The sequence below is a fragment of the Labrus bergylta genome, chromosome 13 (genome assembly GCF_963930695.1).
Source record: "Labrus bergylta chromosome 13, fLabBer1.1, whole genome shotgun sequence".
Lineage (NCBI taxonomy): Eukaryota > Metazoa > Chordata > Actinopteri > Labriformes > Labridae > Labrus > Labrus bergylta.
In genome coordinates this window covers 17,011,320-17,025,996 of record NC_089207.1, presented here as the reverse complement: position 1 = coordinate 17,025,996, position 14,677 = coordinate 17,011,320, and the positions used below count along the sequence as shown (strand labels likewise).

Below are 14,677 nucleotides of genomic sequence, written 5' to 3'. Positions count from 1 at the left end.
AAATAGTATACTAAATATTGAGCCTCGGACCTCGGCACGCACGGAGTATGTGTGAATTGCGGGTAAGCGTATATGATGGCTTCTTCTTAAATATTGTGATTAATAATGTCTCCCAAACAAGTGTTTCAGGACATTATTCTTTCTCAACTGTTCTACATGTTTATTTTACTTTGCAAAAAAATAGACCCTTGGTCTTAAGCTTAATAAACAGGCATTGTGTGCATGATTTGGGGATTGATTTTACAGTTCTACAGGAAAATAACGTGTTTTTAAACTGCACAAGGTAAAAGAAAATGAAGTTTGTAGCATTCATGTCAGAAGTACTTCATGAACAGTAGTTATTTATATAATGTAACTGAATCATCAATAATCAAATCAAACTGAATTGATAATGGACTTTGTGAATGGGAGTTAAATATAATTGGAACACAAAAGACAATGTGAAGCCCTACGTAACTGAAGACTTTAATTGTGAAGCAGCTAAATTAAGTGTTGAGTCTAAACTGGCTTCATACATGAGTGAATACACCTGCTGTCAGACAACAGTTACCTGCTACACACAGTGTTTCCTTATAGACAAGAGAAAACCCTTTAGTGTGGAAGTGTACTGATAGCAGTGTGGACATAATAAAGTTGTGGGTTGAGATTTTATCCTTAACCGCATAGCGCATGCTACAGCATATATTACTTTGTGAACCCACTGTAGCTAAACCATGTTGGACGCATTAATTGAACTTTTTCAAATATTAAAGAATTATAATGGCAAAACAAAAGATGTATCTTAAAGTCAGGAATTTCAAGGACTTGAGAAGTTCAAGAACCTGCAGTTGCTTTGCTGGCTCTTGGGAGTCAAAAGGCACATTATGGTCACATTCCAAGACATGCTCATATCTAATAAAATAGAGGCCCACCTCTTTGGCCTGCAAACTGTCCACTGACAAACTTCCCGGGCTATCAGCATTCTTAAGATTCTCCTGTCAGTCACACGGGACAATTTATTGACTGACCATCTAACAACCTTGATGCAATGTTTCAACAAGGATGGTTCAAGGTTTCTATGTTCTTTCTCACATACACAGCATTAACATGGACTGCACAGTAATATTTTGACGATGGTTTAGCAACTCTATTAAAATGACACTTAAGGGGTTAACCCGTGAAAAAAAAAGGTGTGTTTCCATCAGCCATAAAGACCAAAGACAATGACTCAAAGATCAAACACCTTAGAAGATGTCTGGATCATTAGCTACAAATTGTAAGGACCATGTCCAGGCATGTGCACAGACACCGATTCCTCAAGTGATTTCCAAAGGTCGCCTACCAAATTAAGAGAAAGGCAGACAGGGTTTTGTTTGATCTTGTACAGAGTTTCGTCAGCGTCTGAAGAAGACCTGGAAAGCTTTGGCTTTATAGGCTCAGATTCAGTTTTTATAAAGAGAGTAAATATTTAAATGTTCTTTTCACCGCATTCAAAGCTCCACTGGCAGTGTTTGTACAGACACATTTGTTTGGTGCTTTTTTTTTGTCAATGGAGCATAGTGAAACATTGGGACCATGTCCAGATTTGATTGAAGCAAAAGTATAGTGTTAGTATAGTTAACTATGGTATGTTATGCTAGTTGTTTGATGTATCAATGCTGTTACAGTTAGAAAGGAAATAAGTCATCATGCCAGGGCTGCTTTATGTTATTTAAACCTTTTTTTTAATTGACTTGGTTTTCATTTCAGATACCTATTCTGTGATATAAACTGTGGTTTCCTCGACTTACAGTTTATTCACCAGTTATTTGATGCAATACAACTAGAAGTTAAACCTTTTGAAAACCTTTGAGATATAAGGAAACCTTTATTATGAACTGATCTTTTTGGTGGATAGAAATAAAAGCAAAATGATGGCTTTGATTGGTGACGTTCAAACATAAATTAAACATTCAACAATATTATTTCATCTTCTACACATTTCTTTCTTTCTCCATGGTGTATCCTATCCTCACATTCATCAGAAATGCACAAAGTCTACCTGCCTACACAGGTCTACGATGCACCTAGAAATGCTGGCAAAGGTGCATATACAGCAGCCAAGAATGATTTCCAACTATTCCCATTGGTGTTCCTGAACGCATAAGTAAATAAAATCCTCCAGTGAAGAGGTGGGCTTCATGTGAAAAGAATGTGCATGCAGATCTCATTCGTGTGCATGCAGCAGATTTGTCAGATCAGTCTTTTGGCCAGTCTCTTCTCTTTGTCCTTCTGCTGGTTCTTTGAAAGCTGTGAGGCCTCACTCAAGTGTTGAGTTTCAGCTTTGCACAGCACTTCAGGAACATGTCAATGCAGATCAACACTTTGACAGTAAATCCGACCATGAAAGGCGGGCAATACACTTCTCTTTTTGTCACAAAGCTTCCTCTTTGCATTAGAGAGAATCATGGATCCAAACCCCTTGACATCTGCAGCAGACTGATACAAATTCCACATGGAGGAATCCTCTACAGAATGAGATGAAAGAGGTAGATGTGAACTGCTCCTCTCAATTCCTTTGCACTGGACAACTGCATATGTAAATGAGTTTAAGTTGGTTGAAGTGATGATCAATGTTGTCAACCAAAGGAAAGAGAGGCTCACTTGGGTGACAGAACTTATTTCCAGAGTCTTGAGTTTTGTTGCTGGACCATATTTTAATTAGTTGATCCTTCTTTCAGATGGTGCCCTCCAGTCACTAAAAGCCAAAGTCTCATCTCTGAGGTGTTGACGAGGGCATAAACTTTTAGCTTACAAGTCAAAACGCCTTCAAACAGCACTCAGTGAATATAGCCGACTAGCTCATACTTCACCTTCATCTGACACTTTAATCCCCTGTAATGAATAGAGACAATGGCTGCAGGGGAATGACGTTATGCCTATGGCCATATCAGAGGCCCAGGGGGATACAGTAGATGAAGAGAAATAAGTGGGACAAAGAAGGCTTTCATCGACAAGACAATATCAGGGCCCTCAATTAGTACAGGCCAGAGCAGGGTCCAGGGTGCCAGCGTTCATTGTTCTGGGCACTTCAGCACAAAAAAAAAAAACCACAGGTCATGCTCTTCCTCTGTTTCAGATTAAGCCAAGCAAAGGCATGTTATAATCCACGTGATGGAGCTTTGAAGGGCTAGAGAGCCAACCTGATCTAAAAGTAGTGAACTTTGTGAACCAGTTGAAAAATATTAAGCTTGAGTTTTTCACATATTATTAGAAAACAGTATTTCAGGGGGCGCTGAAGGTCTAGCGGTTAGGATCACGTCCAATGTATGGAGGCTGGAGTCCTCCAGGGCGGGTGGCCCGTGGATTCAAGTCGGACCTCTGGCTCTGCATGTTATTCCCCGCTCCCTATCGAATACAGGCAAAAAGCCCAAAAATAAATCTTGAAAAAAAAGAATAAAGTATATCAGAATATATGAGCCTAGGCAAAATGTTTTTTTTTTTTTTTTTTTTTTTTTTTTTTAATCAAACCTGTATTAAAACTATGTTATGTAAATATATGTGACGAGTCAAAAGAAAACTTGTACAATCTTTTGCCAAAGCAACATTTGGGTTTCAGGGGGGACTCAAGATCAAAATGTAAAGACAGCCTCACCATATGATCTGATCTACTGTGCCAACAGTCAGCCAAACCAGGAAATTTACATTTGTTCTCATTCAGACCTTATCTCTTTCAGCGTTTCTCAGAGAGAAAGAGAAGAAAGGAGGAAACAAGAGACTGAGTGAAAACAAGCACAGAACCAGCCAAGACCCAAGGCTAGCATGTGCTTGTTTAAGTGTCCTGACACAGAAGCCAACGGTGGACTGCCAGCTCGAGTTTCCTCAGGTATTGCTAACTAAGTCTAGGCTTATTTCGAGTTATTTTCCACTCTTGTAAACAAATAATAACCTCTTAGAGCATAAGCATGGGTAATACTGGATGTGGTACATTGGCAGAAAACTAACAAAGAAGCCAAGCTTATTCCCGTGCTGAGTAGTCGTGCTTCTTCAAACCCTCAATGAGTGATGGTATAACTTTGGTGTTTGATAAAATGTCTGCACAAACTTGTGTCTTAGAAGTGTTTAAAGTCTGACACACAACTGCTACCTACAAGTCGCTTAAAGTCAACTACACTGATTAACACAGAAGTCGTTCTGTTCATGCTGCTGTGGCTGAGACCTACTGAAGATCTAATCTAGCGTCAATGGGAAAGGTTCCTTAAAAGTGATCAGTTTTTGTTGTCACATTTACTTTTTACACATCTTTAGTGCAAACACGGTTCTATTGATGTCAATACATCTTGGTACATGTACCCTTTGTTGTTCTACTTTCTGTATTGAGTGTACTCATACTACATCAAAATAATGCAAGCACAGCAAGACTTACTGCACACCCTGAGTTGTTTAATCTGAATATTTATTTTTTAACAATCTCTAACCTTTGCAAACTATTTCGAGGTCATGAAAATGTATTCATATGTAGTGTATCGATGAAGCATTCTGCTATCAATGATGACACTTTTCTCTCCCTCACAGGTGAGTAATACAGAAAATTTTAAGAATTGTACATAACAATGAAGGCAATTCTGGCCCTGCTTTACTTTGAAGAAATTGACAGCAAGGTTGCGTTATCACCTTCCTCTCGAACTGAGATTAGACAGAAGCAAATTATTAACAATGAGGATTGAATCAACACAGACACTTCAACAATTTGGTAGTTTGCCCAATAACCCCATCCCATTCTTCTCTTCTATCCAACTGTTAACATGGACAGACACTTTCAAGACAGGAAGGTCAAGGTTACAACAACTGAACACAGCAAGTCTATTACCAATGCCAAATAACAAGGCTGTAAAGTGGACTTGTGAAACCACAGGGTTCTGTTGAACGTGGCACTAACGGGGTTTCAGGGGATGTCTCAGAAAGTCAAGTGGCCACAGAGGGAGGAATGTGACTGCTGAACATTTAGCCCATCTCCTGTCTGATAAAGCCACTGTATCAGCAGACGAATGGCCCTGCAAATCTTTCACTGGACCTCTAAATATTTAACGTCCCCATGGTTGGCCTATGTTCCTCCTCTCTAAACCTCTCAATGGATGGCACTGTGCCACCTGGCCCAGAACAACCAGCGAGTGAATAGAGGGCACCCTTTATTGTCTGAGAGCTCATGATTCACACAACAATTAGTAGCTTTCAAGTTACGAGCGACTGAGGCATTCACTTTGAGAAAAAAAATCCAGGCTCAGCAGATGATCCCAGTGGATTCTGCAGGGGTGAAATGTAACCAAGCACATTTAGTTAAGTAACTCACTTAAGCACTACTTTCAAGGTACTGATCCTTCACCTAATTAACAACATTTTATTATTCTTCACCTTCTATTCCACTATTTTTCAGACAGAAATATTGTACTTTTACTCCCCTTGTTAAAGTCGTCTTATTTACATTTTTATATAACAATATTTAAATCACTTTGTTTGAAAGAATACATTAAAACGAATAAACTAGTCGTGTCACAGAATATTGTTTTGGCTTCTTGTCACATTTCAGATGTCTACGTGTTGTCGGCAGGAGTTCTACCGAAGACAAATTTTTACCACTTTTAACTTCTCGGATAAATATCCATTGAAATAACTGTTGAGGATTAAGATTAAATCCCACATGATCTGAATTGAATCTCCCCTTTTTTAAATGATCAATAGTATTGAAAAGAACAGAAGCGTTAAAAAAAACAAAAAAAAAAACATCCACACTTCAGTAATATTTTACCACCAAGTCGCCTAGCGGGAGAGAGAAAGCAGCTGTGATCCATTCAAATTTCACAGGTCAGAAAATCCTGGTACTGATGTTTTTACGTCCTTCGGGCGTTTCATAAAGATGCAAAATTTAGAACTGTGTCTCTTACAAACAGGCAGAGAGTAAAGGAATTTGCTTGCAATTCTTTCTTTGAAAGAAAAAAATTGGTAGCCTGGAACTGATTTTTTATTGTGTTGGTATCAAAACAGGGATTTATACCATTTGATTTTTACTAATATCAGACAAAGGTTAAAACACCGACACTGTGACTGACTGACAACCTTAGTCCTTGCTGCATTACTTGTCAGCCCTTTGATGCTCGTGAAGCCCAATCTCCCTCTTCCCTTCGCTTCCGCTATGTCTTTCGCCGTCTAATAAAATAAAATAAATATTCAAATAAAATGTAAAATTGACTGTTTGAGGCTCAAAGACATCCAAAGTATTCAAATTGATCAAAAGGTATACAAAAGTGAACACTGTTTTTAGATATTTTAAGCTAGTTTAGCTGAATATTTGTTGACTTTTACGTTGGGTACTTTCTTCTTTACTTTACTTCTGACTCTATACCTGTATACTGCCAGTGTAAGCTTTATGTATACACAAGATAATAATAGATGAAGGGATGTAGCTACGCCGATTCTCTTGAGTGCAGAAGATTTGATGTTGAGCGGTACTTCAAGACAAACAGTCAGAATGAATCAATGATAGGTTCAAACTCAACCAATATCAACAAGAAAAGGCTGCTTCCTCTTATTTGTTTGTTTCTCCACAGCTTTTTCTTTATACCTTAATATATCTAACGAATGCACCTGGAGAGTCCAGCTCTCAGTTTCTGGTAGGTACAGTGAAGATAGGCCATGTCATCGACTCACATACCACAACCAAAGTTGAACTTCCGGCAAGACCATACGAAAGTGGACGACAGAGGTGCAGGACTCAGCAAATCCCTCTTTTGTCACAGGAGCTCTTGGCTTGATGGTAATCTCCCCGTCCCATGGGATTCTCCTCAGTTCACACCCCCATGGTGTGAGATTTGTGAGGGGCTAAAAAAAAAAAGAGAAGTGCCTACAGACATGGCAGCTCTTGAAGGACGGGTGAATGAGTGGAATTCAAGGATGCCTTGAAAAGCAGCCTGCACATCAGGAGAGTCAATCAGAAGATAAGAAGATGTGGAGAGCAAAAAAAGAGGGATATAACGACAAAGTGAGGTTCAAAAACGCACAATGGCATTCCCGAGAGGGGCCTCGTGAAAATTCTGAATGGTCTATTCATTCATTAAAAAAAAAACGCATTGGGTGGTAGCTGCTGCTTGTCACATTTGACATTTAAAATATGCTTATTGCAGGTCTGAATCCGCAAAGCACCTTTAAAATAACATAAGAGGATCACATCATAGCAGCAGACATAAAGTGGGCTAAATAGTCTTGGTCACTGTGGATCAGTCCCAGCTCATGGAGGGTGAAAAGCTTATGGTATAGATTTCTAAGGACAAGAGAATGTAAATGGGTGGATGGGTGGAGGGGGTGGGGGTCTCTGGTTTCATGCCTGCCTGTGTTCAGCAGGCTGTCAATGAGGACAAGTGAACACTCCCAAAAGCTAGAGACTGGGGACAAAGTGCCAGGTAGACAGATCTAGTTTCTTTAGCTGCGGCCAAATGTGGCTTTGTGGTGGAAAAATCTGCACCTGGTGGCCATGGAGACCGCTGTTCACCCAGGCTGTGGCCTCCAGTGCTGACAAAATGACTACAAAGGAAAAGAAGTAAGCCTGGCCTGAAATGTAATGGTCTCTAAAAAGCCTAAAAGCACCTTCACCAGGGTAGTCTGGGTGGCTGACATGTCTATAACAAGTGTGGCTATGTTCACCCACCACAGGTTTCATTGTGGGGTTTTTCAGTGCTTAAAACAGCTCGGTATCATCCTCAAACTTGCTGTTGTTTATCCCTGCGGCAAGAAATCTGTATGAATCTTGAAAAAAAAAGTCAATTGTTTCACAATGAGCAATGCTACCATTTCATTGTGTCCACTGCATTTTAAAGCTATCTTTAAATATGAATAACTATGGTGACAGAGCTGTAAGTGGGTTAGTTTTACTTTTGAAAGTCACAGTAACGCTTACATTTTCCATCTTGCTCTATGTTCAAATCTTTAAAACTAGAGTCCTGTTATTTGCAGAGCCGGGCTTCACACCTTCCTCTAGCTGTTAGCTCGATTACGGCTGGGAAAGACAAGCAAATAAGTGAGGGTTTGGTCACAAACAGGAAAGAGGTGCTGAGAGGTAAGAGGACACTCAGTGTGCCATTACTGCTGGAGATAGTCGGGTGTACAGAGCAAGTGGTCCTACAAATCCACTTCTCCTGGAACAGAAGCGGTAATTATGGTGTCCCTCTGTATTTTGCCACTGTCAAACCAGCATTTTACCATCAGGGACAGCATGAGAGGGCAGCCGAGCGCACCTGAAACACTGAGTGGTGGGAGCACATAAAAATACAAATAACAGCTGTTAGCGACATTCAAAAAGGCTGCTCTGCCCTGAAAAAAGAAGATGATAGGGTATTGCAAATCTGGGACAAATACTTAGCAAAGTGCTGCTAGAGCACTGTTAACAAATCTGTGCTGTTTACATAATCAATATCAGCTTGGTATCGTATGTCACAGTTTTCATTAAGGTTGGTTTTGTTTGTGATTTTTGTAAATCCGATCTCTAAGCTCTGCAAACATTCGGGATGTAAGCACTTGCAAGCTCAAAAACTGGGCCAGATTCACTGCATACAACAGACATACTGTAACACAACGCTTACTATGACTAGCTTGCAAAAATAGATTATGTTGTGAAAACAAGCATGCATAAGCTTCCTTTTAACTATTCAGTCAGTCCATCTGACACATTTAACACCAAGAAAGCAAGCACAACCTTCATCTTCCACAGTTACTTTAACATTCACAGGCGTTTTACTTAAAAGTGTCTTCAAGACCACTTTTTGGAGGTCTTGGTCTCCACTCTATTCAGTCTTTTCTTGCCCAGAAAAGGAGGCTCAAGAATGTATCTTAAAACAACTGCAGTGACTTTACTGAATTGCTTATGTACTGTGTGATTAAAAAACTCCATCACTTTGAATGGATGCCAAATGGAGAGCTACCTTATTAAAGTTCATTCATCCTAATTTTGAGGTTTGTAGCTTTACTGTACTAACCATGAGGGAAGATGTAATGTACAGGTGACAAATTGTTGCATTTTGACTTATGATAATAATGCTGTAAAACTAATTTCTCCCAGCAGGTCTGGTCTCTTTCCCTGTCTTTTTTGTCTTCCCTTCTGAAACTTGGTCTTGGTCACAAAACACATTTGTCTTATTTATTCGTCAAGGTCTGAGTTAAATAAGTTTATGCTACAACACTACCATAAACCCGTTGGTGCTCTTCTTCGGTTTGTTTGGACGACCACATGATAGAGGTTCTTCACTGGCTCTGGCCAAAACCAATCCCAAGAGTTCTCTTCAAACACAGCTAAAATGTCAACATAGCAGGATGCCTTAGTGCTAATAAAAAGCTAATAAGTGATCGAGTTTTTCATGATCCGACCTTGAGCCAACAAAAGTCCACTAATATATAAAGTTTGTCTTAAGTCTGGCAATTAAAAGCATCAGAAAAACTAATAAATTCAAGTATTTCAAACAGAGGCGTGCTGCCAAGCTGAGGCAGAGTGTTGGACAGCACATGCATAAGACAGCAGAAGCCTAAAACTCCTTTCACAATGGGGGTAAAACTGAAGCACCAGTTACTAATGAGTAGAATCGTTACTGAGGAGTGATGACATGAAAAATTGGAGATGATATTTTAAGGCATCTCATTAATCTCCCAGCCCTAAGGGGGTCAGTTGGTTACGTGGTTGTTCTCAAATTGTTATCTTTGGGATAATCTAAACTCGCACACATATTTAATGATTCAAACAGTGTTCCTGCTGACGCTGGGACGACTGTAAAACTGGGCCATGTTTTCAATGTCCAGAACAGATATACAACTCGACAGAGTCGCTGCGGGATCCAGATGGTTTGAATTAACTAATCAAAGCAGGATGTGACCACCGTGGTTTTCTTACAAAAAAACATCCACATAAAAGTAAACTACACCATATCTAGGTTTCCTCCTCAGTCTCCCCAGTGAGTGTGTTTCTCATTAAGAGACGCTTCTTTGTCCTGCTTCTTTGACAGCTGTGCTGCTTTGAGTGTGGTCCTGTTCCGCTGTATGAGTTTGGAGAGACAGACGCGAATGGCCTTATAAACATAGTTGTGACAATCTTTTTGAATCCAGAGTGTTTTTACATCAAATGGGTTTTTTTTTAAAAGTGCGTTCAGTCCATTACCACATCTGAAACCTCGGGCTCAAATTATAAGCAGACAGACGGTAGCTGACCTGCATCTTAGTGACTGGCAGACAAAAGACAAGTTAAAGACATGCATGAGTGAGAGCATAAATCAACAAATGAAGGGTCAATTGTGTCAAATTCTTAAAAATGCAGAGAAAAGGCAGCCAGACAGGGAGGTTCAAACACCCACTTGACATTTTGATAACCCCCACCCACAACCTCACACATGTAATCCAACACTGAAAGTCACACACCCAACTATCCCCACACACAAAGATAGAAACAATCATTGTCCTGGCATAGGTATTATGGCTTTTAAAATGCTAACAATGCTATTTGAACCGCCAAGCTCGATATGAGGCACCTCCAGAGATGTCGATAGTGAATAAGTAGGTTTACTGACTAGAAAATCCAGGGATTAGACATCACAAGGTTCACTGAGTCAACAGAATCTGTGCACAGTCGGTCCATTTATTTCATTTGAGAGTTACAATGATCCGAACAGAGGCACCAATCTAATGGGCATTTACCAGGGAAGCTTTCAGAAATTACAGTACATACTGTGGCGTCTGGAGTTTATGTCTGTGGTGTCATCATAGGAAACCAGTATTTGTTCAAGTCTTAGGTAAGAAACAAAAAAATCATTTACCATGCACGTGCAATGAAGCTTTTTGCAACTAATATATTTTGTTTGTGTATCTAAATAACAGATTTCGGTTGTATATCAAGTCATATGGAAGGTGTATTCAGATGGGATTAATACCAATCAATTACCTTTAATATTATATGTGACACAATATTTGGAGTAGCGTGGAGTAAGAGTGTCGTGTGCTCATTGTAAACGTCTTTATCCTTTTCTTCTACACATTTTCAGTGTCATCTGGGATGTCTTAATCCATCAAATAATGCATTCTTGAGTTTAAAAATGTTCATCTTTATTGATGCTACTAAGTTCATTGGTAAATTTAGTTAAACTGCATATCTTGATACCAAGCTGTTGCTTTTCTTTCTGTCTCTTCCTTTTTTTGTTGGCAGAGAAGAAATGGATCTTGCAGCTCTTCCCTTCCGTGTTGACAGACCTCCCTCTCAATGTTGGCATGATTTTGTGGTTATTAGATCATGTGCGTCTTGCAGGCCATTCATTGGAAACCACCTGGCCTATGACTAAAACTAGAAAGGCACAGGTAGGGCATCCTTTGTGCAGGGTGGGCCTCAGCACATAATGTGTACGTCACCACAATGTGTCAGTTTTGGGATGGGTCAAGACCCAGTCCGTCGGTCAATTCCCTCTCTGTCTGTTTCTGAATTTCACACCACTCTCTCAACTGTCTAATAAAAGTAAATACAGGACAGACAATACATTAATGATATATTTTATTCTGATTCTAAAGAACAAAGTGCAATTTCTTCTCAAATGGGTGACGTGCCATCAATTATTTCAATGTTTTGCTTTTACTTACTTGCCTTAAAGATTACAATAGTCATCACTTTGGCTTTTTTTTTACCAGTTGTTCAATGTTTTATGTTTAAGCTATGGGCACCTGAATTTCCCCCAGGGGATGAATAAAATATATATCTGTCTATTACAACTGATCTAGTAATGCAGGGACAAAAAAAAAAGAGCTAGACGACAGGAAAGTTCAAAACCTCATCATTTTCAGGACACATCTGAGGTGTGTGGAAGCAGATGTTTTCCTGCTAATGCTGCAACTATACTTGACATGTCAACACATGTTTGTCAAACGGTGCTCTGCTTCAGACCTGCTGTTCCATCATCTATCATTATAACAACAGCATCACCAACTACAGCTCATAGAGATGAGTTTTAGAAACCCCGCAAGAAGGAGAACTTTCAGTCCAAACAACCTGCAACTTGTCTTCGTAAATATTATTTAAATATCTGTCTGAAGCAAATACAGCTCTACAGGGATGTATATGATGTTTGGTTATTCTTCCCCTCGCGCTGAAAGCCTGTCATCATGCTCCTGTGCTGAACGAAAGAAAAACCACAAGCCAGCTGTGGTTTTTAATGTGGCATCTAATTCAGCCATTAAAAGGCACAGTGGGGTGTCCCCATACAGCCGCTCCCCTCCCCCCTTCCTCGTCCTGCTCCCCTCAGGGAAAAACCACGCTGGGTGCATGTCAAAGATCACATGACAATAGGGATTCCTGACCCAGCCAGGGACTGGGAATGAATCAGACCTAATTCAAGCATGTCGCAGGCGGCCAAAGGCATTGCTCTTGAGACGGAGAGACTGGCCTTTTCAACCTGGACACACACACACACACACACACACACTGACGGGACGGCATTCCTGAGAAAGTGTCACATTGTGGAAGTGTTACTTGCAGTATGTTTAAGCCATTGCAACTTTTTTTTTCTCACATGCTCTGATCCCCATTGATGTCGAGGACAGGGTAAAACTTTGTTTAAAGAGAAGAAAAAAAAAGAGACCCAAGAGAAGGAAAAATGCAAACAATGTTTGATCAAACACAGTTCTCTGTCCAGCAGTATGCTTACAAAAGACAATTGATTTGTACTGGGAGGGGTTCAGCTTGACATTCAATGTGTTTCTTCTCCTAAAGTCACTACGGTATTGCGTCTGGTGGTGATCCTAGTCAATCAAATATTAATTGAAGCCCTCTCAGTTTCCTCTACATATCATCTGACAGCTACACAGCTCTCCAAGAGCACATTTACTAAATTAATCAAAGGACATAAGTGAGGTTAAGAGATTAATTATTCAGCAGCAGAAGAGAGTTTTGTCATTCAGTGGCTCAAATCAGCCTCAAACATATGTGCAGGAAACAATGTGTGCATAAAGGAAATACTCTTTTCTCATCACTTCTTTGTTCAATTATACTGACAATACAACAGCAGGAAATATCAACTTAAGAAGTCTGCTTGATGTGCCTACAGTATCATGCAAACAGATCGGTACAAAAGCTGACAGTAGGGGGGGGGGGAGCATCCTTCAGTAATGTAGCAGCAACAAGTTTCTAGTCTGTGGTCAGACACAGAGCAAGACTCGGGACAAACAAAGAAGGAATGTAGGTTTCTGAGCGAAGCAGACTTTGGACTTGAGAAAAGCCTGTGCACAATCTCAGAGCCCCCTTTTGACCTTGCAAGAATGGACAATTTGCGGTTTGTTTAGCAATAAATCATAACAATGTGTCATCCAGGCTTTGAGGCAGCCATGCCAGTCAGGCAGTGAGTGAGGAATGGAAAGAGGGGTGCTGCAGATTCTTGCTCAAGAGAGTCAAGATTACTTAAAGGAAAATTAGATCCAAGCCAAACGTACAGCGAGTCAACAACATGATCAACATGCATCAGCACAATTATTAAACCCAATGTAGCTGCAACAAATAAGCTTTGTAGAACACCCCAGCACTGAAAGGGTAAATTAAGGGACACAGTTTTAACAACCTAACTTTTAACTTAGACATAAAGATGACACAACAAATTATTGGTCATCTGCAATGATTAGCACAGACTACAACACTAAAATAAACTTTTTCACGTCCATATACCTTAAAGTATTTTATTCTGAATATAGGCTAAGTCAGATTTTACTATAAGTGAGATGTATAGGCTACTCTGAGGTGTAAGGAAACTTAAGTGCACTAGAAAAAAAAAATCCAGGAATATTTTAAGATACAGGTGTGTTAAACCATTTGACAAATCTGGGTCGCTTGAACTCGCCGGATGTTGCAAAGGTTGCTGTGAAACTTTTCTCACGTTAAGGCACACCATCACTCAATTCACGGTTTTTTTTTTTTTTTGGTCTTACCTGGCCATTGCGATGCAGCCGGGCTGACAAGAACAAGGAGGCAGCAGAGAAGACGCTCCAGCCGTGAGGAACACCTGCAGAGGTAGCAAGCAATCAAATTTCACAACTTCATCGCTTCATTAAAAGCTACGAAGAAAAAAAAAAGTCGAGTTGTAAAGTTTAGTACCTCGTCTTCATCTCGTCTTTCACAGAGATACGAGTGGGGGGACGCTACATGGACTATTCACGGGTTAACGGGAATGTAAAAGGAGTTCACAGCTTCCTCTGGTCCAGCACCGCTGCTGCTGCTGCTGCTGCTGCTGCATGCGGGGAGAACAGCTGATGGAGACGCAGCGCTTTGCTGGAAACAGAGAAGAAGAATTGTTGCGCGCGAGCGAAGTGACCTGCACGAGTTGAGTGCGCGGACTTCCGCCAGGTCCTAAAACGAAACACGTTCAAACCTCCGTGACTAACTTGGCAAGAAATACGCAAAAACCGCAGCAATAAATTCAACAGTTTAACAGTCATTATTCAAGTTAGGAATACTGTGTGGCTTATTGTTTTATTTTATTTTATTTTATTTTTTTATACTAAAATCGTATAGTTAATACGGTTAATACTTCTGTATCACCCAACACATCAACATTTTGGGTTCGCTTTATCAAAACTCATGGGCTACATCTTTAACATTAAGTGTCTTAACATTACTTGAAGTGTGAGCGGATTGATTTCAGCCACTTTAAAGTTTTGCACC

At 40.1% G+C, this 14,677-nt stretch overlaps 1 protein-coding gene across 1 annotated transcript in view; it reads right to left on the bottom strand.

The window, feature by feature from the left end:
* Positions 1-14,282, bottom strand: part of col18a1a (collagen type XVIII alpha 1 chain a) — a 76,277-nt gene extending 61,995 nt beyond the window's left edge. Inside the window, exons 1-2 of the mRNA XM_020636557.3 lie at positions 14,111-14,282; positions 13,945-14,018 (exon numbers count right to left, since the gene is read on the bottom strand). Coding sequence (XP_020492213.2) covers positions 13,945-14,018; positions 14,111-14,121 — 85 coding nt within the window. The 5' untranslated portion in view covers positions 14,122-14,282. The remainder of the gene's footprint in view (positions 1-13,944; positions 14,019-14,110) is intronic.
* Between the last annotated feature and the right edge of the window lie 395 nt (positions 14,283-14,677).